The sequence below is a fragment of the Cryptotermes secundus genome, unplaced genomic scaffold, assembly GCF_002891405.2.
Source record: "Cryptotermes secundus unplaced genomic scaffold, Csec_1.0 scaffold1813, whole genome shotgun sequence".
Classification (NCBI taxonomy): domain Eukaryota; kingdom Metazoa; phylum Arthropoda; class Insecta; order Blattodea; family Kalotermitidae; genus Cryptotermes; species Cryptotermes secundus.
In genome coordinates, this window is record NW_019724621.1 from 366,282 (window position 1) to 392,842 (window position 26,561).

General features: G+C 38.0%; 2 protein-coding genes across 2 annotated transcripts; both read right to left on the reverse strand.

Annotated features, from left to right (window-relative positions):
* Positions 1-117: 117 nt before the first annotated feature.
* Positions 118-1,973, reverse strand: LOC111862608 (GPI mannosyltransferase 1). Its single transcript, XM_023848130.2, has one exon. The coding sequence runs from the start codon at positions 1,882-1,884 to the stop codon at positions 625-627; it is 1,260 nt and encodes a 419-aa protein (XP_023703898.1). The 5' UTR covers positions 1,885-1,973; the 3' UTR covers positions 118-624.
* A 10,050-nt stretch (positions 1,974-12,023) lies between these two features.
* Positions 12,024-26,315, reverse strand: LOC111862610 (WD repeat-containing protein 43). Its single transcript, XM_023848132.2, has 10 exons — positions 25,869-26,315; positions 23,883-24,130; positions 23,296-23,520; positions 22,377-22,532; positions 20,242-20,407; positions 17,916-18,002; positions 17,096-17,290; positions 14,504-14,655; positions 13,683-13,930; positions 12,024-12,528 (listed from the first exon to the last, which is right to left on the reverse strand). Exons 1-10 carry the CDS (start codon positions 26,046-26,048, stop codon positions 12,383-12,385), a joined length of 1,803 nt encoding a protein of 600 aa, XP_023703900.1. The 5' UTR covers positions 26,049-26,315; the 3' UTR covers positions 12,024-12,382.
* Between the last annotated feature and the right edge of the window lie 246 nt (positions 26,316-26,561).

Here is a 26,561-nt window from a genome sequence, read left to right on the forward strand (position 1 = left end):
TAAATTGTTGCACTTGGGACGGTGTTTATGTCATATATATTATGTGCAACTATTTATTACCTTAAAAGTTTAAAATTTATTTTTTTTTAATTTAGAAGTGACTTTTAAATTTTAAATTAATAAATAGTTGCACATAAGATTGTAAAATAAAATTTACAATAAAATGGAAAAGTGCAGCAGGATGCTACAATACAGTATTATCTTGTACTGTGATTTCATTGCTTCATTAATTTCATAAAATATGTTCATGAAATGTCCAAGAGAAACTGAACACCACAACAAACAAAATATTTTATTTTTATTATTTATTGCATCCAAAGTAAGTTTTCAATGCCTTTATTATTTACATGATCTGACGCATGAAAATAACTAGAAGCAGCTACAGACTATAGTAAAGACAGTCAATCTCATCCCTGAATCAAATCATCCAAAAGAGATTTGCCATGTGAGCCAACACTAGAGCTTAAGGCAAGGAACAGAGAAAGAGTGGAGAGACGAAGACCAAGAGGAACAACAATGATGCTACAGAACTAAACTTTGTTACTCATTAAGTACTGTCACATGTCATACAAACAGGAAAAGGGTGTGTGGACTAGACTGACTGCTAACGCTATAATGTTACAATCATTTCAACTTCTCTATCTTCATTGGCTGGTATGCCCGGATGAATCGTCCCAGCACGGCCACATTAGCGCAAAACAAAGCTATACCCTGCAGCCACAAGTACACAAATGTGTCCTGGCCTCGAAACTCTAGCCAATATGCAGGCAGCAGCCATGCCAGTTGGGCAGCCAGCCAGAGAACTGTAATGGCAATGGCCTGATGACATGACAGGGATAGCCATGGCAGGCACGGTGGCACCAGGGACAGGAACCACACAAAGTACTGTGAAGTGAGAACTGGGTTGTATGCCACCATCACAATTGCCTGGGACAGTACGCAAAATGGAAGATCTCGCCGACATCCATATGCCCATGATAAAGCCAGTAACAAAATTAATTGGGGAACAAATGTGAGCACCCGTTGGGTTAAACCAGCTGGAGCATCAGACCCAAGGTACTGCAAATAGAAATAGACAGAGAAGTTGTGGCGAATGTCTCGTCGACCCAGATGGTACAAGAGACTCTCATATAGGAAACGATATCCATATAATGCGTAACACATACCTGTTAAACTGCCCAGAGTTGCCAAACATGCCAACACAAGCTTGACATGGTTACATGTTGGCTTTAAGTCTGATAATAGTTGTTTCACAGCATTTCTGCAAAAGGCCTCTTTCATGAGAGATATATGCCTGTCTTTATGCACAGAAAGGTACATGGCCAAACTGAATGCAATAGGGTACAGACGGACATGAATAGCTAACCCATGCATCACACCAGCCAACATGAAATACTGTTTCTCTAATAACAGGAGTGTCCCCAACACAAACATAGCAGAAATAGAATCCGCATTACCACGTGTGGCAATCACGATCGCCAGGGGATTGTAGACCCAAGCCATTAAGCACCATGTGGCCACACGTGTAGATGAACCCTGCGCTATAACTAGGAATTGTATTAACAATGCAACACATATATCCACCATAGAGAATAGAAGTTTTCCCCATGCAGGATGCAGGATGAGATTGGGAGTCAGGACTGCAGCCAGAAGAGGGGTGTAACGATATGTATGACGGTTATAAGGTGATGACCCCAATAACATGTGCCTTGCTGCATCTGTGAAAACACGGTAGTCAATATCAGTGTATTGTACGACTGATAATCTGTCATGTACCTCTCCATAGGCTATTAATGCAAAACGAATGCACAGTCCCAGAATACAATGGGTACCAATACTACTCATCCTCAACATATTCTTCATATCACAGCAGCTACAGTACATCAGACAATCCCAGAAGTTGCCACTATTATGTACACAAATGTTACTTCAATTTATTCACATTTGATACAGTTCTCAGAAGAAAGTTCAAAGACGGGTTCCCATTCGACGAGCAGCCCTCTGTAAGCACTGTCGAAGTTCTTGGAATTCACGATCACATTCGGCCTGCTTAACATTCTCTTTGGCCAGCACACAGGTGGCATATGCAGCAGCTGGGGCACTGCACTCTATCAACAGCTCTGGATAGCGCCTCAAACGTTGTCGAGCTTTCTGCACAGATTCCATTACAAACTATCTAAATCTGAAAACAAACAAAACCACTAAAAATTCTAAAACAGTGAATTTCATTACAGCTATACTGCTCATTAGTGGTAAGGTGTACATGTCAGACAACCTTTACACTATCTTTATCTGTGTGTTTTCTTTATACCACACCCTTGAAGACAGAACAGTTCAGAGAAATGGAATTATGCTGAACAGCACAATCAAACCTGTTTCACTAAATATACTGTACTGCAACACCAACTCTGTTTTCAGAAACATCACACAGAATAACAGAAAAGCAAATAAATCTAAGATGAGGTCCTATTCAGAATTCTGTATTAAAGATAAAAGTATATACACCAATAAACGTCTTAGCCAAATCCAAGAGCCGCGTGAATTTATTCATCGCATTACATAGGCAACAGGCGACAGTATAAAAGATCATCAACACCCTCCAGTGTGATCGATAAATGCTTTTTTAATAATTCATCCTCTACATGTTTCAGTCGGAGTGACCATTTTCAGAAGGACATATCAATATATGCTGAAACCACTATTATAATGTCACTGGTCAATGAACACAGACAACACTATTACAATGTCATGAATATAAAATATTTGCTTTTAGCAGGGATTAAATACTGCATGGATGTCTAAATTGTGGTAACAAATAGCTGGCTGATATATGTTTCTTCACACATACTAAAATGCTTAAAACTTTATAGGCTCAACTTACTTTCAGTATCAAGCTTCCAAAATTAACAGGGCATTTATTTTTTAAATGGAATATTGAAGACTTGTTACCATACACCAGGAAACGTTTTTTTTGTATGAATACAACAGGCAGGTAGTTTTGAGAGTAATTTATAGTTTCTGTTTTCTTTACAAGTCCCCAGTTTGTATACAAAAGCTAGCAAGCAAGAAGTAAAGCTATCCCTGCACCAGGCCGCGAAGGCCCATGGGGTTGGGAGATGTTGAGGGTCCCACATTATCTAGACAATCGGCTCAAAGATAGTGGTAAGCTTGTCAGCCTTACACGCCAGCCATGCTTTACTCCCCAGGAAAATTATTTAATTAATTCCTGGTACTCATTTCTGTTAGAGGTTGAGTCAACCCCAGGGCCATAATGCGGCTGGAAGGATTAGGTCAACTGAAAAAATACTATGACCTCATCGGGACTTGAACGCGCGACCTTCCAGCTTCCAGCATAGTGCCTCAACCAACTACATTGCCGTGTGCCCCATACAGAAGCTAGCAGAAATCATAAATGAATTATCACACAATTCTGTGAACATTTCCACCCGTACAGATATCCAATATGTGAAATGCACGATGCCACAGAATCTGAGAGGTTAATATTCTCTGCTCATGTTTGGAAGCAGATAAATACAATAACTGATAAAGGCATCTGTACAACTCTCTGTGCCTTGTTCAGGTACTTTTGTTTTCTATATAACTATCATAATAACTTCAATATTGCAGAAATGCAAGAACTTCTTTTATCACTCACACTAATGGGTATGACTGCATCAATTGGCTCACTTCTGCAGTGGAGGCTCAGCAGGAACAGGAGGATATTCCCTGATGAAAATATCATACAGAGGACGACTGAACAGTATAAGCAAACAAGATGTAGTGGACGTTAAAACAAACAGGCGAGGGTTGCGCCTGATCCATCCATGATCCTTCAAAACTTTCCGTCGAATGAATGGAGGCGGTGGCTTCATTGTTTCTTGTTCTCAGGCTGGAAACAGAAACACCCCATAACCCCATGTTTCTCACATGATCATCCAATAAATTTCAGTGGTGGTTGTTGTTATTATTATTATATGTTTAAAAATGTATAAAAGACTTCCACACAATATTAGATGGGTCACATCAAGGCACTATGGTGAACTCCTGCTTATCCAGCATCCAAGCATCCATAATTCTCATCCAACTAGCAAAATGAAAAAGAAAATACTGTTTTTATGACGTTATTCAACTACAAACATATGTATCTTCAACTGCCATGCAGTAGTTCACCCAGCCACGAGCACCAGCACTACCCACTGTTCTGTTGATGTCAGGCAAATCTGTACTCATGTCACAGCAAATGTATCTAAAAGCTTTCACGCACCAATCCACTATGATGCCTAGAAAGGCATACACAAAAGAATTAAAGTGAAAACAAGTTGTTTGTACCTTGTACTGGTTTTGTGTAAGATTTCTTCTCATGCAACCAGCAGACACCATTCCCTGTGCATGTTGAGATAACAGGGATTTACCATATTCTGGTAAACAGGAACAAAGTCATACCCCCACCCCCCCCNTACATGATTATAACAGACGTTTTTTTGAAGCAACAAACACGCAGGTCAATAAAACAGCTGACCTGGGACACATATATATATGATTTACTGAATTTTCAAAAGTCTCATTCCATTGAAATGTCAACCTAGGCATGTCAGTGAATCATGTAGTTTCACATGGAATCGGGCTCTTACTTTATAGCACGCTGAAGATTATGAGAGAAACTCCCGAGTTCACTTGCTTATCTACACATCTTTGCTCACTTCTCCGCAATTGTTTCACAAAATTATTTCAACATCAATCGCCAATTTCATAAGGCAAATGAGAAAATTGTGGGAGGAAAACATAATAAATGAGCAACTAAAAGACTGACTGCTGTACCATGCACGATATACCATTAAACTTTCTGCATGCATCACATTAGGGCAACAGCAACACCTTGTACTGACGCCTGAAACCTTTGAAAGTTCTATAATATGTCTTGGTTCTGTGTTGTTTTTGTAAACTGGGGGAGTTTTGTTGTATATATATAGCTGATATGTTCTTTTTTTTTTTTGTTTTATATTATAAATGCCTTGACTTGTCACCCATTTTATACTGTGGATGAATTTTTTGTATATACTAGTCGGTAAGATTAATTGTATTCTGGTTCTATTCTTATGTCTTCACTTAGTTCTTTGTACTACTTATTTACCTAATATTACTTTTCCACATCCTAAAGTATTTGGATTTTATGGAAATAATAGATGAGTCATGAGTTCCATACTGGGGGAGTTGTATATATGGCTGATATGTTCTTTTATTTTGTTTTATATTATGAATGCCTTGACTTATTCCTGTGGGAATGGAATGCTTGCTTTTTGATCTGTGACTCATTCTATAACCAATGGTTGTTTCCCAGCCTGTATCTGGATCTATTTTTGAATCTGAAATAAACTGAATTGAATTGAACACGGTCTACCTGTTAAACCACTCTGTTTTTCAATACCAATTCTGTTATTCCCAAGTTAAAACATAACCAATAACCCAAGTACTGTGACATTCAATGTTCCCTATTCCCAGACAGTAAACTGCTATCCTTGGTTGAACACCTTGCCACAAACTCTGTGGTATCAGGAAATTTAAAGTACCATATTCACAGATGAAAAATGTTAAATTTAAAACATAAATGCCAGGCACCAGTGAAGCATGAATGCATGAGCATATACGCACACCATTTTGTATCTCCTGCAGGTTCCATTTTACAGTTTTGTAGCTTAACCTTCACAGTCACAGCCTTCAAAAATCTAATGAATATCTGACCAGAGTTCATCACAGTTTTCCTCAGTCCCTTGCTGTAAGTACCATATTCACAGATGAAAAAGGTTAAATTTAAAACACAAATGCCAGGCACCAGTGAAGCATGAATGCATGAGCATATACGCACACCATTTTGTATCTCCTGCAGGTTCCATTTTACAGTTTTGTAGCTTAACCTTCACAGTCACAGCCTTCAAAAATCTAATGAATATCTGACCAGAGTTCATCACAGTTTTCCTCAGTCCCTTGCTGTAAATGTCAAGACAGTACTTTGATAGAGATAATAACCACTTCTTACCTGTGTCTTTTCAGTTTACCCCTCCATCTTATTCAATGATAGCAGAATCTAGTTCACGCATGTTATTATTTATTGATATACAGTATCCCACAATCACACAGGATCAAAGAGTATATGCTCAGTGAATAATGAATTGGGTAAGATGTGGAAGGAAGTGGTCGGTGTAATTTGAGGTATTCTCCTGGCATTTGCCTGAAGGGACCGAGGAAAGACATGAAAGTCCTTAGTCAATATATATGTGCTGGCAGAGATCTGAATTAGTCATTCCCAAATGTAAGCCAGAAGCAATGCTATTTGATAAACAACTTGCTTAGCTGAGTTCACACCTTTAAAACCAAATTCTCCAGAATTAATCTCAATATTATTGTCCCACCAACGTCCAGGCATTTTGAATGACCCTTTCACATGAGTTTCCAAAAAACATTATATGCATTTGTTTCTCCCAACACCACTGGTGAAAATCTTTCATTTCATGGAAACAGTAAGGAACTCTGAACCACCAGAAATACAGCCTATAGCTATAGGGTGCCATTACATAAAAAATGGATCAATATTTGCACTGAATCACCGTGGAGGCCTGAAAACTTCTATAAACTACATTTCTTTCAGACATTGTGTTAAAGTCTGTTACATTTAAAAAGTAAACTCAATTATGAAGTCTGTTTCCATCCAGTTTATGATTTGGGCCCATGCTCTAATTTCCCACACTTCTTGAAATGCAGTATTTTATTACAGAATAAAAGATATTTTTAGAAAGTATTGAAATTGCTCAACTCTTTTGTTTTATAGCTTGAAACACCTTCAAAAACAAATCTGGCCAAGCATAATCTGTGATCATGTGATTTATAAAATATCTCATTACATTGTGATTGTCATAGGTTTGAATTTATCTCAGAAAATTAAGGTCCTTCTCTCAACTTCTCCAAGCAACACTGTGTTGTAACAGGCTGCAAGCTGTTCATCTGAATATGCAACTAATCATAAGACAGAGGTGTAAACCACTCGTAACATGAAACACTGAATTCCTTGAATTCTGTAACATTAGCGCAATGCATTTATTCCCTCAGAATATTACGTAGTAGTATACAACTTTTCAGTAGAGATTTTCAAAGTAAGTGACTCGCTTTGATAAAATGGTCAGAAAAGTTTAATTTTATGCTTTTATTTTAAGTTTTTCTGACATTAAATTTTCTGATGGCATGTAATGGACACAAATGGATATGAGCCTGCAAACATAATTACCTGCTAAACAGTATATCAGGAATGTATAATAAAATAAATGACATGGAAAAACCTGGCAGGCACAGAACACACAGATACATTTTCTTACTGTCTGTGAAGGAGTTTCTGAAGTATCAATTCCTGAACAACTGATTGAAGCACTGCCCCATTTACGACAACATTCCTTTAGCAATTCAATAAACTGTTGACATGAAGCTTCCTGATAACTGTTTTCTGCAAAAAAAAAAAAAAAAAGGATAATACAGTATGTTTATCGAGGTGATTACTGGTTTGAAGTATTGGTGCAACACACACAGGTTTGAACAGTTCAAAAATTTTGTACTGTTGTGATGCATAAATGCTACTGAGAAATGTTACACCTAACAGTATATCAAAATAGTATTTCAACATGCAAATATCAGGATGCTGTCATTAATAGCTAACGGCTTTCTTCTTTGCAAATATAATCTACTTCCTTGAAATTAAAAGTTAGAATAAATATCACTGAACCATTGCTAATGACTATATAGCCACCTTTCAGACACTTCTGAATGCAACAAGCATGAGGTTTGCACGGATCTTTCTTCATTCAACTTCGTTTCCGCTACGGCATATTCCCAAATTCCAAAAATTACGACGTTACCGTTGCCATTACGGCTTACCATCCACCATTCTGCCGATTCGGCCCGATTCAGCCAACGTCGTTGATGATAATTCATCTACTGCGTCTACTGCTACGTAATGTGTCCAAAACGGGCCACGTCTGATTTGGTCTGATGCTGACGGAAGCGTAACACAACTACACCACGGATCATTTACATGTAATTAAAAGGTGCCAAAAACCCACAGGACCGTGGTATGTGACTGCATAGTTGCAAAAAAGAAATATCTGTGTTACATAAGAACGGTATCTAATTCTAGAAGGCCGAAATCTTATTCATTAATTTACATTACATTACGACACCGTATTCCCTGGATTAAAAGTTATTCAAAATTACTGTTGGATGTGGAATGTGTCATAACCAAAAATGATTCTGTACAAATTAATGTCATGTTCAGTATTGCAAAGTAAGGTTATTCAAAATTCTAAATAATTTAATATCCCTGCTCAGCATTGCCACCATTGCAACGGGTATTTTCCTATCCAATGGAATTTCTTCCTTCGTCGCTATGGGGTCACTTCCAATGCAGCGTATTGCGAACGCTAGACCAATTCAAGTTCCTGTCACTGTAAACGTAATGTTTTCGCGAATACCTTATTTTCTTTAATGGGGGGTTGAATGATGAAGTTAAGGCTCCAAAAATGGTTATTTCGCAATTTTATGGAGATGATCACTCCTTTACAAGGCGCTGGGGCAGGTTTTCTCCGAGTACTTCGGTTTCCCCTGCCAATCTTCATTCCACCAATTGCTCCACAATCACCCTCACCTATCATCTGGGGCTGGTACCATAGGCCAGAAGTGGCCGCAGTACAAGGGACTTAGTCCCACCCCACTAGCAATAAAAAAAATCCACCACTTACATCATCTTCCTAGTGGGCTACTACTTCTGGCTTTCCCACCAAAATCTTGCATTACTCTTCTCCATCATGTGCCCTGCTCATCTTATCCTCCTTGACTTGATCATTATAATTATACTTGAAAAAGAGTAAAAGTTGTGAAGCAATTAATTATGTAGACTTCTCCGACCTTCCATAACTTAATTTCTCTTAGGCCCAAATGTTCTCAACACCCTCAGCCCATGTTCCTCCCTTAATGTCTGAGATCAAGTTTCAAACCCAAACAGTTTTGTATATTCTAATTTTTGTTTTTAGAGAACAGACAACATGACACAAGGTTCTGGACTTATTCATAGCAAGCATTACCCAAATTCAATCTCCTTTGTATTTTCCCCTTAACACAAATTTTGATTTGTCATTCCAAAATATTTGATCTGTGCCATATTTTCAAAAATCTGTTAGCTATCTGTATGTCATGACTTTGCCCTGCATTCTGCCAACAAGACAGCAACATATGTAGTTTTCTCTGCATTTACTTCTAGACCTGCCTTTTTAAAAGCATCAATTGAAGTCTCTAAATAAATACCTTCAAATTATCCTAACTGAAAAACTGGAAGTAAATCAAGAAAGTTGAACCATACACAGTATTCAGAAATATCAAAGTGACGTGTGTATTGTGGCAGCAAAATAAATAATCCTACCTAATGAGCTTTCTAAAGTCCACTCCAACTTTGGAGTTTCACCAAGGCACACATTTTGCATTAGTGCGCCTTCATTATCATTAATAAACCTTTCCCCACGAGATCGGACGTTACTGACAGCTGTCAAGTGAGAAATCAAACTGACTTATAAACAGGCTGCTATTGTAAACTCCTGCAACACCAATTTATATGAAAACCAAATGTTAGTAACTGCCCACACAATGGCCTGAAGGTGCACTACCCTACTCCTCTATACAACCTAAGCAGATGCCACTCTCATAGGAATGCAGAACTGTGAACACTGGGTTTTACATCCCAACTTGAATCAGACTTGCTAAACTAACATGTCTGAACTGTCAGTTGATGTTATCATATACAATATAAGTTTAACAAGAAATCCTAACATGGGACTATGCCAATTCATGCAATGCCCATGCTCTTCCAATGTCAGAATCACAAAATTTCAGGAAAGGCATAAGATCCTAATCCAAAGAACTCTATACATAAGCCACTAAAATGTCACTGAATTCATATATTTTTTATAGATCTGATAATGCAAATGTGTGGTGATTACTCTTCTCCTTTAAACATGCATTCCAACAACCTCTACCACACCTGGAAGGGAATTACTTTCTCAAAGTCTAAACAAAGATCATTATTTCACACTAAACATCTTTAGCTGACTTATAAACGGGTGTCTTTCAACTTGTTTAATTTTGTGAATATATATCATAGGGGGCTAAATCAGGTAAGTCCAATACTGGTATTTGCTTTTTGGTCAAGTTGCTTTCCCATCAGTACTATGTGGAAAGGTGTGCTGTCCTGATGAGAAATCCTCTTGAGTGACCAAAGACCTTGTCTTCTACAGAACTTCACATTGCTTGCTTGTTCAGCTGTTCTGGAGGAGTAAGTTTGTAATGGACAGTTCATCTGATATTAAAAAATAGATAAGCATGGTTTTGACCATCCAATTTTTAGGAGTTGTTAAATGGTGACCTTTCATCTGGAATGTTTAAACTGTTGATATTGTCCAACATACTCATACTGCTCCTAAACATAGTTAAGAAATTTGTGTAAAACCACAAGATTATAAAATATGTCAATTACATTATATGATTACAATAATTACATACTTTTATGGTAATTTTATGCTATAAAATTAATTATATATTATACCTCCTGGCTTACATATCGAGGTATAGTTGTGCACATGTTCTGAACTTTATGAAGTCTCATCTTCTGTTGTGAATATTTGGCTGGCTATTACATTATTCCATCTTGCCATGTGAAGGCTGGTTAGAATTCTTCCACCACAGCCTTGCAAGTCATAGAAAGTGACGAAAAGAGAATCCGGTTCCTTGGGTGGGGGGTTGTACACAAGGCTATTCCTCTGGAAACTGGATCAAATCTGGCAGAATCTTCTAAGCAAGCCTATGTTTCAAGGAGGGTTGTTTTTGCCAAGGACGATGATGGTTATACCATGAAATTCTTTTCTACACACTGTTGTTTTACCATCTTACTATTGTAGTCAAGGTTGTGAGGTCCTATTTCTTTCAGATTTCTGTTGTTAATTTAGATTCTGAAACACATTAATTACAATGTTCTCAGCAATAAATAATACGATAAAATGGAAGACATTGGCAAAACAGCCCCATAACTAATACCTAATAAGTTTTTAAATCTAAGTCAAGTAACAAACTTTATCAATTTACAAATATTAACTTAAAAACTTAACAGCAGTTTCATTAGAATACATACACTGTATCATGAGAATGGCCATTGGATGAAGTACATAGCTATGTACACATCGTGCGAGGCATTTACAAAAGCATTGGATTCTACATAAGTCTATAAACACAAAACTTCAGTGCTCCACAAGAAACAGCCATAGCATTGCTCCGACTCAAAAGTCAACAAGGCACCCATATCAGTGTTATTAACGTTAACACAATACAAAAGAAGAGACATGGGTGAGCTTCAAATGTTATTGTGTTCATATGAAGTTTCATGGAAATTCATTCGAGTTCAGAAGTTATTACGATGTGATATGGACACACACATGAATGTGATATCATCTGCCTATCTTTTCCTATAAAGCAGGCTAAAATAATTTACAGACCAGAACATCAGAGCCAATGTGATGTGCTATGGAGTAGGTAAGCCTTGGATATCCTGTGCATAGTAGTCAAGGGGTTATGATGTTTTTTCTGTAAAATTTCTTATAGGTACAAGCCATCAGAAGTAAATACATACTCAGTCCTGAAAACATGAGACCTCCAGTTTCATATTCTCTTTATATCTACAGATCTCAAATTTCAAACGACTTCACACCAGCCTTCCTCATTCTGACAACAAAAAAGTAATGCAATAGTGTATCAATTGTATATTAACCAAGCTCATTCTCCAATAAAAAAATAGAAATTTGTTACAGTATCAGTGTGAAGAAGGCAGGATAAAATGACAGCATACAATCTGTATTTTTACATTATTCTTAGATAAGCAGCAGTGGCACAGACCTGTCAGAAGCTGGCATTACCAGCACTAGGGATAATAAAATAAAACAGCTACATCATGGGTTAAAATTTTCTTCTCAATTGTATTACATTTGGTAATACAGCAGTCCATTAATAAACACGCCATATGCAAGACATGCATGTAAATGATCTGCCATCATATTTTATGGCATGATGTAAAATGATACAATTTTCCATTACAGAGAAAAAGCAATATTAGGCAACAAAAACCACACCCTGAATTGTGCTGTCTCAGAGTTGCCAAGCATTCTGAATACTATGATCTCTGTCAAATTATCTTCCAATCAGCTTGTCTAGTTTTCTTCTTTTACGCTGTAATGGTTGCATATTCCTTCTTCATCAACACCACGTTCCCTTCCCCATATCACCAGAGTCCACATGCACTTGTACATTCTCAGTTTAACATGTCCACCTCATCAGCCTGCCCCTCTCCCTCTTCCTCTTCCTCTTCCTCCCTGTCCATATCTGAGAGTTCCTCCCAGTGATCTTCAGACTCACTACCCAAAGCTATTTCTTCTATTTCGCTTCCCTCATCTGAGTCTAGAACAGAATAAAATCCAAATTATGGAAAGTGTCTTCAATCATGGTTGCTTATTCATAAACATACTGGCATGTTAACATCTCATTTATCTATTTACTGAAACTGGAATCTAAGATATTACTCCACGGTGCACCAGAAATCCATACATCACATTCAACACCAAAATAAGAAAAACCTCAAAATTACACAAATTTAATATTCAGATGGGCTGCATTCACAGAAATTGAACACAAAATAAAATCACAATAATTACCTTAAAATTAAAATATAACTTCGATCACACCTTCAAAAAGAACATAGCAAACATCCTTCAGTGTCAGAAAACATATTTCTGTGATCTTGGTTATCAACATAGTAACTGTTCTCTCAGAGTCTGAGTACGAAAACAAAGCTTGTGCTTAGAGTATTTAGGAGAGGAGTGGAATGGAGAAGAAAACAGCAACACAGCTCTAAGTTAAGCTTTTGTTATTTGTCATGCGTTGCCATGCATTATTTGAACAGGAAAAGGGAAGAGGGCCTAGAAACACAATATCATACTAATGATAAGTTGAAAATATTTATGAAATAACAATAGTGAATTCTTAGTTGAGAGAGATCTGTTTTTAGGTAGAAATGGCAAAACATGAACCTCAAATTATTTTACCTTTAAAAACTATGCTGAATCAGTGATGTGGCTTAAAAATTAAACTGTTTTTTGACTTTCATTACTCAATTGTTCTGCAACTCAACTCTTCAAGAACATTTAATCACCCTGTCTGAACTTATAACACAACATGGAAAGTAATAGGTTTGAACTTTCAAGTAATATAAATAAGCACAGAAACATTTCAAAGGACAAGAGTTATCAGTCTGTTTCAAGAAATATTATTTTATGAACTGGATCACAGGAAATTAAATTCTGCATATCAGAGATACTAAAGCTGTGGAGTTAGGAACATACAGAGAGAATAGGAAAACAGACATGACCAAAAACCCAAAATAATTTAACCCCAACTGGAAATTGTGAAAGGGACAGACAAAAAGAAAGTGGCTAAAGGGCAGAAGAAAGTAATTAGAGGGAACAAGACTGGAATCAAAGACATTTATGAAGCATGAGAATTGAGAACATATGCAAATGGAAACCCGAACATGTCACGAAATAGCAGCCCACTACCTTGATCCTGGAATACAAGAAGACTCTCCCCAAAGTCTCCAGCGACATTCCCCTTGCTGCTTTCCCCTATCTGATCTACCAACAAATCAAGCCGACCACGAAGCCGTAACAAAGGTGCCAACAGCCCCAATCTTGTTTCCACTAGTCCTAGGACAGGAGACAATGTATCTCTTACATCAGAGTTGGCCATCAATTGACCGGCATGTGATTTGATAACAGCTTTCAACCAGAGGACAGCAATTTGACTCCTAAAAGCAACAAAGCAACACATTTCAAATTCTCAGCCTCCACCAAACATAATTAAACACACTGTCAAAACTGCTGTCCTACGTTACCAAAACTCTCCTATGGTTCTGTACAATCCTGAAACATAATAAAAGTGGAAAGATGTATGCCAATTTAGAGTACACACACTTTCCAAATATACAGAGATGGGCATGACAAAAGTAACAGCCTTTCTCCTGCACCCCAGATATTTTGCAAGAGTTCAACACATAAGTTCATACAACTGCCAACCTTTAATATATTTAGGATTGGCCAGAATTTCATCGGACTGACACTGCAGCTTCGCAAAAGATGCAAATTTTTCGACCATAATTTTTAACACACTTTTAAATACTAATCAAGTAAAAGATTCATTTTATGTTGCAAAACTGTTCTCCACTGATATCTCCAATTAGATTAACTAGTACAAAAGCAATGCTCATTCTGGATCACATTGAAAATTTCTTGCTGTGATAATTTAGCAGAGGAAAAGTTATATACGCCATTGCTGACAAGAGATCTGAATACTCTTAATATACAATAAGAAGTCAACTCACGCTATTGTCTTGCCCTGGATGAGAGTGACCAGTTCTTTAAGCAGGGGGACAATGCACTGGAGAGACAGTCTCATAACAGTACCGGAAATAAGGACAGGATCCTTCTGCATTAGGACACTCTGCAAGATCTTTTTGTCCTTGCTGTGCAGTCCCTGAAACAATGACAATCAATTTGCTTCAGTTTTTGTCTTTATGATGTACTATAACTGAAAGAAAAATGTCCACATGTAACATTAAACTATAAGTGTTTAAGTAAACATCAAGCCATGAAGATGCAGGGGGAGTAGAGGCACAGCTCCATACAGTCTTAACCTCAGCAGTAGAAGGGGGGTGGGTGGTCAGCATCACATCTCAGCCACTTTACTCTTGGAGAATGAGCCCCCAAGTACATACTGGACAGAAAGTTGGGTAGACCCAAAAACTGGTTTGGACACTGCATAGAAGAAATCTTTTCGCCCTTACTGGGAATTGAACAATTCTTTGGTCATCCAGCCCTCAACCCCGTCTCTGTACTCACTGAGATATCCCAGTGAAAATACAGATGTGTGACAATGTTTAAATAAAAAAATGGCAAATATTTTTGTTGATGTTTAAAAATTTCAATCAAATCATTAACATAAAACATATGCTTGATTTTCTCGAATGCCCACAGATTCTTTTAAAAGTGACAAAAAGTGGGGTCTGTGGTTTATGAGTGATGAGGCTGGCAACATTACTCATTCCAAGTACCAGTGTGTTCATAATTTCTGCTTTCTTTCACATATCCACTCACAGCTGCAGTGTATAAGTCTACACTAATCTATGAAATTCTGTGCATGTTTTCTGTTAAAAATGGGCACTAAAGACATGCATTTACAAACTTTCGTGGGTTTTTTTATTGCTAGTGGAAGTGACAGAAGGCTGGAAAAAATTCCTTAATGAGGAGCTTCATAACTTGTACTCTTCTCAAAGTATAATTAGAATGATCAAGTCAAGGGGGATGAGGCGGGCAGGCCATGTAGCACGAATGGGAGAGACGAGGAATGCGTATAGGATATTGGTGGGAAAGCCAGAAGGAAAGAGACCACAGGGAAGAACAGGGCATAGGTAGGTGGACAATATTAGAATGGATCTTACAGAGACAGGTTGGGATGGTATGGATTGGATAGATCTGGCTCAGGATAGGGACCAGTGGAGGACTCTTCTGAACACGGTAATGAACCTTCGGGTTCCATAAAATGCTGGGAAATTCTTGAATACCTGCAGAATTGGCAGCTCCTCCAGAAGGGTTCAACTCCATGAGTAAGTAAGTGGGGCGGGACTAAGTCCTTTGTACTGCGGCCAACTCTGGCCTACTGTACCAGCCCCATATGATAGGTGAGGGTGATTGTGGAGCAATTGTTGGAATGAAGATTTGCAGGGGAAACCGAAGTACTCCGAGAAAACCTGCCCCAGCGCCACTTTGTCCACCACAAATCCCACTTGGCCAAACCCGGGATCAAACACGGGCCGCCACGGTCGGAAGCCAGCGACTAACAGCTAGAGCTATGGCACGGCCCTACTTTCGTAAGCAGAAGGAATCATGTATCATGCTGTTCATGGCAATACTATGTTAATGATGACAAAAACAGAAGAAAAGAGCAACTGTATGTAAAATTTTATTTTGAAGCAGCAGCATTTTAATAGCGAGAACAGTCAAAACATTAACACAAACTATTTTCATGTTGCATATCAGATCTCCGAAAGTATGAAGCTGTAGAAATAAAGAAAAGGTAATGCATCTAAATTCCAAGGATATTTAGGTATACTTATGCCTAGTATGTATAATTCAATTGGGCACACAGTAGCATAGCTGGGTGAGGCACTATGCCACACGCTGGAAGGTCACAAGGTTTGAATCCTTTTGAGGTCATGGGATTTTTCAACTGACCTAACCCTTCGAATTGCACTATGGCCCTCGAGCTGACTTAGCCCCTAACAGAAATGAGTACTAGGAATCTTCCTGGGGGTAAAGGGTGGCCAGCATGTAAGGCTGACCTCATCACCACCTACAAGCCGACTGTCTGGAAAATGTGGGATCCTCGATGTCTCACAACCCTATGGGCCTCTACGGTCTATTACAGGGATAGCTTTACCTTACCCTTATGCATAATTCAATATACCAACACATTCATGAGCTTTTATTTTAAACGAATATGCTTTATGACTTATTCAAGGTCACAGGGTATTCATGACAGTATGGTATTAAGCATTCAGGAGAGATGCCAAAACAGCGAGCTATAACAAGGTGTAAAATGGAAGCATAATGCAAAATCAATATCATGAAAGAGTAGATGATAAGGCCACTTGATCAACATCTGTTCCTGCAATTTAATCTTGATACAAATAATGTGATAAACTGCAAAAGTAGTAAAAATGCATCACAGCTATAGGATAGATTTTCCCTCACTCCATAGGCAAAACTGTGCAGTCTTGAATATCTCTGTGGGTACGTCAAACCTCGAATATGCAACCGTATGGGAAAAGGAAGTCACATGATTCATAAGACCCCTCCCCATTCTCACTGCCCAAGGTCTACTGGCTTTTGCACAATATCTGCCAAGGCATACACACCTGCATAAGCAGATGAGCCATGCTATCAGCCTGTGGAGGTTTATGACTGACAGCTTCTTGTCTCGTAAGGCTTAAGTTATCTAGACGTTCTTCCATAGGTACATCTGTCTTCAGCTTTTTGCCTCTCTTTAAAGGTGTCGCCACTGTTGCTGTTTGTGAGACATATTCAACATCATCATCCTCCGGTACTTTAACCTGTTCATGAAAATAAAAAGAAGGAATGGATAAAGAACCATGAAATATTACAAATAGTTTGGATTCTAATACACCAATAACTAGGCCAGCTATTTACTGGATAAATCCTGCGACCCTTGAACATTCAGAAAGCTTGGCATCTCCACTAGAGAGTGCCTCATAACGTTTTTCTTTGTATCTTCCTACACTTTCTGGATTTCTGTTCTCTGCTATGCTCATTCTGGTAAAGGACTTCATCCATAACATGCTGCATTGATGTTACATTCCAAATATGACTTTACCTCAACAAACCATACATTCAGAAGCATTTTAATTTTGGGTTTCTTAAGGCATGTCTAAGAAGAATTATGTATCACATTCAGAATTTCTAATCTGTAATTTTAAAGATTAAAAATCTCAATATATTGTGACTTCAGCATTTTCTGTCTGAAATGTAAGAAAACTCAAAACTGAAAACCAGTTTCAAAATTAACTCCCATAAACATTTCTGCACTTTAATATTATACACAACTGAAACTTTTAAGTGGACATTACCACTTACACTGCAAGTATATGTATGTACATATACCTTGAGACAGAGTGCAAATGTTACAATTGCATGAAACTTGTATTACAGGCATCCTACCTTGGATATGACAGCATCCCTTGATTTAACATTCTCCCTAGGATCTTGTCTCACCAAGCACAACACCTTCTCATGCCCCTTAGGACACTGAAATGTAAAACACTCAGTAAGAAAATGATTCGTTCATTTACTTAACAACCATCTAATCTTTCATACATCCCATAAAGGATCAGGTAAACTTCATGCTGAAGCTCCATACTGCGTTTATAACTGGTGTACGGACTTTCATTTTTCACAGTTCATGAATTTCTTAAACTCATTTTCAGAATCGTTCATGATGTGTATTTGTACCAACCGTCTTACAGTGCACACAATTTCACTTTTCTCCTCACTACATGTTTCGGCACTAATGTGCCATCTTCAGGTGTGGTTTTATTTATGTCAAACCATTGCACTGTATGCCTCATGTCTCCTTTATAAAATGATTAAAATGTATATATGTCATTCATCATTCATCAGTAATCTGTCAGACGACAGGTCCACAATCTCTTCCAAAACAGTTCCTCCACTTAATGCGATCTTCTGTTTTTGGAAAGGGACTATCCAAGAAAAGTGATAATGTGGTAGTTTTTCCATTTGCTTTCCACATCGCAGTACAACAGCCGTTCAAACCACTCTGGTCACGCCTGTTGCTATACGAACTTCAACCATCTCGAGCATCATTTGCTCTGTGCTTCAAGTCGTATATATGTCATGATAATAAAATGTATATATTAAAACTTTTCAAGATTTATCATCTATACGTCGTACTTCAAATTCGTGAGTTACGTCAATCCTCTCCTATGGGAGTACTCTTCCTATATTCTTGTGTATATTGTGTCCTGTGTTGTGTTCTTCCCTTGTGACTGCGTGTGTTGTATTGCTGGATACGACACACATATCCAACAATACAATGCACGCAGTCACAAGGGAAGGACACAATATACACAAGAATATAGGAAGAGTACTCCCATAGGAGAGGATTGACGTAACTCACGAATTTGAAGTACGACGTATAGATGATAAATCTTGAAAAGTTTTAATATATAAATTTTATTATTATACATGAATATGTACATTTTAATCATTTTATAAAGGAGACATGATGGCATACAGTGCAATGGTTCGACGTAAACAAAACCACACGTGAAGATGGCACATTTGTGCCAAAACATGTAGTGAAGAGAAAGGTGAAATTGTGTGCACTGTAAGACGGCTCTTAAAGAAATTTGGCGCAGACTATGGCTTGGATAACAGCCCGTGGTGGGCTCCTGTAAACATAGTAATGAATGTTTTGGTTGAATAAAGGATGAATCTGACTAGCTAATCAAACATTACGTTCTTATGAATGTCAAACTATTTGCAGTTACTGAATTACTTCCTCAGTTCAACCCTAGCTGCTCTGTACTGAGAATGTGTTTCACGTGTACTGGACGTTTTGGGCTACTACTTTCATGCATGAGACAACAGAGGTACTTGACATTTGTATTTCTTGTATTTGCTACAGTAACATGATCACTTGTACTCTTTCTCTGTTGATAGGGTTAATCACAGATTATATAACATATTCTTTTAATCTTTCTGTAAATATATGTAACATTCTGAATTTAAATAAAATACTTATATTATGAATCCTATAATGTTAACGTGAATCACAAAAATTAATGCAGATCTAAGTTCTAAATCAACTCCAAAAAAAGCTGAGAGATTTCAAGAGATGCATGTATCTGTAAAACATTCGACCACACAACAAAAAATTGTGGAAGTGAAGTTCAGAATTTTGGCAGCCATGGAGTTTAAACCCAAGCAACTGAGGACACAAGGTAGAGATGCACACTAAAGAGCTCCAAGCTCATGCTGTTCTATCAAAAGTGAACTGAACGAATAATACACTAATCAAACTTGTGTATCACTTTGTGATAGTTGTGCTCCTTCTAAAATTTATTAAATAACCTGACATAACTACAAATCACAGCAAAATGTAGCATGGACCGTAGTAACTTCAGAATTCATAGATCTTTCACCTGATTTTTTCCTTAACTTACACAAAAAAATTATAATTGGTCAACATTAATGGAACTGTTAAGTCCTACATATATTAATTTTTTCTACGAATGAAACAGTAACAGGATGTGTAACTCACGGCACAATCTCTGAATTTTCTGGCAACAGGAATTATGATGTTTGGAGTCTTATTCAATTCAAGCAAATACAGGCTATGAGACCCACACAGAAGCAAAGGAGATGTCTGAACTCTACACATGGAAACTAAATTCTGTTCACAGACAGATATTCAGAATTGGATGACATAAATAAAGATGGTAACATAAAAGAGACTCATACTCACTATTGACTCAAATGAGAGGAAAACTGGACTCCCATGAGCTATAAGGATGTTGGGTCCCTGTTTAACAGCTCCGAGAATAGGGATGGGCTGCACAGCATCTCTGCTTTGGCCAGTGTCTGATGCAATTTGTACGGTTACTGCTGGCTTCAAAGGTTTAGAACATTTTCTGGAAAGGATAGAATATGATTAGACTGGTATAGTGAACTACACTTTCAAACATATCAGCACTACACATGTTCTAAGCCAAGCAAAACTTCATATTGTGGCCATGTTATACAACCAGACTCGTGATAGATCGCTGAGGTCGTGGTGCAAGGGCCGAGAAGGCCTACCCCTCATACATTCATTCATTCATTCATATACAACCAGACTCTAATTACTGTCAAGTGCACGAGTCTCTCTAGAGACAGGGTTTGGATTGGTCGCTGCATTTAATGAACACTTATACACACAACTCATAATTACTCACTGGTTTACACACTCTAAAGCTCATTGTAACTGCAGCACCCATAATGTCTTCTATGTCTTCACTAGTCATTTCCTGGTAACAGACCCTAATAATGTCCTCTGCTTACGCCTTTACTGGCTGGCAGATATCCCACAACTGACTCATTGCTCAAACTGTCTTAACTCCTAGGCAGCCATCTAACTCCAACCTCCTAGTCTTCTTTTCACTAACCAACTGCAGCTCCCAACTTGTGCCATTTAACATCTTGGCACGGACCGCACAGAAAACACCACTCCTCATTGTTGTAGCTCAATCGTTTCTGTGGGAATATGTTTGTTTGCAAAGCCATCACTCAACAACTGCTCTTTGCATATTTGTTTACCTCATGGTTGTTGCCCAGCAATGAGACTACATGCTACATTACAAAAACAATAAAGAGGTGACATATTTATAAATTTATTCCCTTACCAATTTTATATAGCAGTATACAAATATTTGGAACAATAAATCTGACAAAACTGACCTACAGAAGTCAAGCCTTAATTCCTAAGATACTGATTACTGCCAGCCTATGAATTTCTGTCATTTTGTGATGTTGAACACATGCTGACGCAAATTAATCATAAGTCTAGCATGTAAGAACAGAAAGCCCAGTTCTTGTATGGTCATGCAACCAGGGAAGAACACACACACACAAGAATTGCATGCAGCACAAATAATCATTTTGACTTTACCATGAAATTTAATATTCACGACCTAGCATGCAATTTCAGCCAATATTCGGAAGGCCTGCCCAACACACATTTAGCAGAGCTACCATGTAAGCCTTGCATTCACACAGAAAATTATTAACAGATAAATGGAAAATTATAGAATTTTTTAAAACAAATTTCAGAAATATGTTTAATTTTGTAGGATTAAATCAATCATAACACAACAGAAATTAATTATAAAAGATAAATTACATACTATATAAATTTTCAATAACATACTTCTTCAAACCATGCTTTTTATCCTTTTACACAACCTAGACCATAAGATCAAACTGTATAATTGATGCAGAGAAGTTTTACTAGCTTCATCTGAAGCATTTTCTCCACTTAATTTTTTTCTGAGAGACATCACTTTCACTGCTAAACTGATAAAAAAAGAAAACTTACACAGAAGCCATGACACTATAAGCTAACTTGGTCTGATGCCAGACACACAAATCATTAGATGTTGAAAAAGTTTTATTTTATGTCGATTATTTAGCGATGCTGTCAATATCCAGACTACAAAGCGTCTATGATAAGAGGATTAAGAAGCAGCTAGGAAAAACAGCTAGAGAAACCAAAGTAACTGAAGAAACCCTGCCCTAAAGCCACTTTGTCTATCATGACCTGCTATCGAACGTAGGCCACCATTGTGGGAAGGGACTAACCATCTGAGCCATGGCACAGCCCTGGAACAATTGGGAATCAAAGAACATTACATGGGAATTTCACTACTTCAGGTGTATCTTCACTTACTTCCTGTAACCATTTTAGCACAAACTTAGAGAGAGACCTTAGTCCCTCACTCCCTCCCACATGTCTAGCACTTTGCATCTTCACTCCTTTGTGACATAAAACCTGTTCTCCTTACAACCTACAACTAAAGAAGTCTTATGATGTTGAAATTGGTGGTGGTAGGTAATATAACTCACCCATTTAGTTGATGCCTATACAGGTGCAGTACCCCACTCCTAGTAACTGCGACCATGCCTGTTGTATCAGTACTGCATAACGACACACACACTGCAACATCTTCCATCACAAACGATGCCACTGAATTTGTATCTTGACTACTGGAACTTAATGACCTGCAATAACAGTAGCAATCAACAAGCCTGCTAAATCATCCCCTTCATGTTAAATGCAGTTACGGTTGTGCCCACATACCACACCATATAACTTCACACAATAGGTGCATTTAGAAAAAAATATCCCATAGTAGCCACATGACAGGAAGTTTGGTGTCCCCCCAGCTCTTCCTGTGCCTCTACAATTACAGATGCAACAAAACAAACTTTCTCAATGCCATAAACTTTCCAACTTAGATATTATGAACTCCATGTTAGATCTGTCCCCTGTCTCTCTGTCTCTGTATTTCATCTGTAAAATAATTTAGAAACTGCTATACACAGCGTTAGAAACACCCTATCTTAACATCACCTTGCCCTGGCTATCTCAGAGAGTAAAACTGGTACCCAAAAGTATTCTCAAACAATCTTCATAATACAGGCAAGAGTTAATACATATCACATCAACTTCTTCACGATTTCCATATTTAAGGAAAACTGTAAGAATGATTAGCATAAGAGGTATGACTGTGTGCTAAGTAGTAAAAAGTGAAGGGGTTAGAAGAAAATTCAAATTAACCTTCCACTGTGGTGGTACTTATATTGACTGACTGCCAGCTGCAAACCATGAAAATACCTTACAGGCATTATACAAAAAATACAGTACTTATAATGTATGTAAGCATTTTTATTCACTAAGGCACAGCAATGTCCTTTCTATCAATGGCCAGTAAAATAAATCACACTCATTCTTGAAAGAAATAATCCATTCTGATAAACTTACCATGCACTGAGGAGCCGGTCATTCCTAGCAGCACTTAAGAAGTAGCTCTCTTTACCTGGGATGAGCGTGAGAGACGTCACTTCTGAAGCATGCCCTGTATACCTGCGTATGAGTTTCTTGCTAGGTATGTCCCACAAGCCAATTGTGCATCCTGCTGCCACTAATGAATTACTGTCTGGCAGCACCAGTAAACATGTCACTCGCTCTCTGCCAACTTTCCATTTGCTACACAACAAAGAAAAAGAATTAGGTATAAATACTAGCAAGACATGCAAGAAATGCTGTGGCTACAGTAACACCAAACACGCTTCAAGCAACATGGAATGAGTCAAATATCCGGATATCTGTCATGCCACCAAGGGAGGCCACATTGAAATTTACTGGGAAAGTTATATACCTAGAAAAAAAAAACGCTGATAGTTATAACAGTGTAACCCATAAATGTGTATAATAAATGCTTTCTGAGATATAATTATTCTATTTTGGATACCTTTCATCCAGACACCCTGTACTTCATACTCTATTGTGTTCAGTAAATACATCGCAACCATCAATACATTCCACCCTGCCATATAGCAGTTGCTTACCTCTTTACTGAGGTATCAGCAACACTCCACTCCACAATGTGTTTGTCATCACAGCTAAACAAATTGGAGCCCCTGCTCCACGCTATATGATTCACTGCAAAACTGTGACCACCCTGTAGCTGACACACCATACTGCCACTTGCAATGCTGTACAACAGCAAGTTTCCTGCAACTGTTCCCAGTGCCACAGTATCTGTTTCGGACGCATGCTCTGCTGATTTCCGCTTCTTTTTCTTCCTCGGTGAAACCTAGCAAGCATAATGTCACTATTTATTTACCATCTACAAGAATGTGAAATTCATTAGCACATGAGGAATGATTTTCCACAAAAGAACATTCTGTGCCACACTTAACAGATACTGGTAACAAATTTTAACATACTACCATGGAAGCACAATAGATCACCGTAGGTCGTTGTGCAAGGGCAAAGAAGGCCCAACCCTTATACACTCTTATATTCATACTACCATGGAATGATGGACAATAATTTTTCATAAAATAAAAATTAAGTTGCAGAGCTGTAAGTATTTTGATTATATTATTTGCAGCATAATGTAATATTTTAGACAATTTTCAACACAAATTAATCAATATTGTAATTATCACATGTAACATATGGATAGAAGCAAGACTTCTCCTGTCATACGTCATCAATGCCCAGCTAGGATCTTAGGGTCTGCGTGGTTGGAACCTACATTAATAGTACCACAACCAAACAAGTTCTGGCTCTAGCCCTGGTGAAAACAGGGACACAAAATAGACCCTGTAACAGTGTGAATGCTTGGGGTGACCAGACCTTCACCCTCCCCAACTCAATACTTAAAATTCAGTTGTAAGTATCATATACACATCAGTAAGCCTACGGTAATGAAACCCAAAGACATAACAGCACTCATATGAAAGCATACTGTCTGACATTCATAGCCAATTCAATCCAGTTCACACAGTGAATCTATGTGCACAGTATTTATGCTAAAGTCAAGCTAAACCCAAGTAGCCTTTTCCCTGAACTCAGAACCAGCAAATTCAATATGCAGTTCTTTATTTTCCCTCAAAAATTATGTGTCAAGCACACTGAAACTTCTTGATTTCATCGGTTCATAAGTCCCAATAATTTCTTGCAGTGCAAATTAAATCCTGGTAACATGTGCATGTGTACTAAACATCTTGTTTACTCTTAAGGCAAACAACTAGTTGTAGCTGTACAATACTTAATCAGCATATAAAGACTGGCCAGGGTTCAATTCCTGGTAAATGCAGGGACCTCTCTCTTCACAATCATGTTCAGACTGGCTGTAGTACCATTCAGTTTCCTTCCCAATACATACTGGTGAAGTTTTTTTGTGGGTTAACCGCTAAAGTGTGAAGCCGACAACTCCTGAGCACCAGAACAACTTAACTTTATCTTACTTGTATTACCCTAATTCAGTTAAAACAATGAGTGTACACCAATAGGTAACAAGCACACAAGGTACAGGAAATCCCTTTAACAAAGAATACTGTGGACTGGCAAATCAAGCAAACCCTGTATTCTTAGCCTACATGCTGCCTTGCCCAGCCAAACAAATTCCTCTGCTGCAATACAAGCCTTGATGTTCGGCCTACATTCTATTTCATCCGTGTGTATGAATGAACTCCGGGGTTGATTAACCTGTAACACGATGAACTGGAATCATAACTTAAATAAACTCCCGTAACATAATTTTAACCGTATAATGGGGAGACGTTGAACAGATACATTGCAACGATTGTTGTCATCACCATTCTGCGAAAATTATACGAAGGAACGTCAGTCCATAATATAATTCGAAGTACACAGAAGACTCCGATATTTAATTTTTGAACAACTGTTTCTTCTTTGGGCTCAGTGGGGGTTACAAACAGGAGTTACAACTGGTTGTGCAAGAAATCACAGACTGTACATCTAACAACAAAATTAGCGGCCATTTAATATCATTTATTTCCACGGTGTTCCACATGGCTTACCCAGTTTCTTGAAGCTACCCACGTAAGACAAGTAAACGGCGAGGACAGATGTAGGTCTGGTGTATATTCTTGACTTAATATCCCAGATTCTGTTTCCCACACCTTCAGCTTCCCATCTGCACCACAGCATCCAAAATATTTGCCATCCTCTGAAAAGGCCGAACATTCCATGCCCGCCATATTGAGTTTATAATGCTCTTACGAGACTACACGTGCACAACATAGCACTTCGGTCCTGCGTATCTCACTGACCGAATAACGCTACGGATATACATTGAATAACCTAAGCAATGAAGAAAAAAATAAGTTTCAAGCGTACGCCTAAAATACAGTTCGCTCGACATATTCCCCCGGAAACAATAAACATTCGGTTACTTCCATTCACTCACACGTCTCAAACATCGCTCGAGGACGCAACTGTTGCATCTGATCTTCAACACGGATTAATATCCAGTGCCCAGCGTGCCCAGTAACCGAGCGTAACCGAGGGTAACAGAGCGGATGCCATTAAGCATAGGGATGTTCTCAAACTCATAAAAGGTGTTCTGTTTTCTGGAATACACTTATATAGCTTCTGAAGGACAGAATTCAGTAAGTGAACATTTCAGAAGCATCTAAGCAAAACTACAATTGAAACGAACTTATATCTGTCTTGATGGTTTAAATATTTTTTTTTATTATATCAGTTAATAA

What these genes read in the sequence shown, in the direction of transcription:
- LOC111862608 (XM_023848130.2), bottom strand. Translation starts at nt 1,884, where the DNA reads ATGTACTGTAGCTGCTGTGATATGAAGAATATGTTGAGGATGAGTAGT.
- LOC111862610 (XM_023848132.2), bottom strand. Translation starts at nt 26,048, where the DNA reads ATGGCGGGCATGGAATGTTCGGCCTTTTCAGAGGATGGCAAATATTTT. An exon ending in GCTGATACCTCAGTAAAGAG is followed by an intron (nt 23,521 to 23,882) that starts GTAAGCAACTGC and finishes TTTGTTGTGTAG; the next exon opens with CAAATGGAAAGTTGGCAGAG. An exon ending in ATCCAGGGCAAGACAATAGC is followed by an intron (nt 13,931 to 14,503) that starts GTGAGTTGACTT and finishes TGTTGCTTTTAG; the next exon opens with GAGTCAAATTGCTGTCCTCT.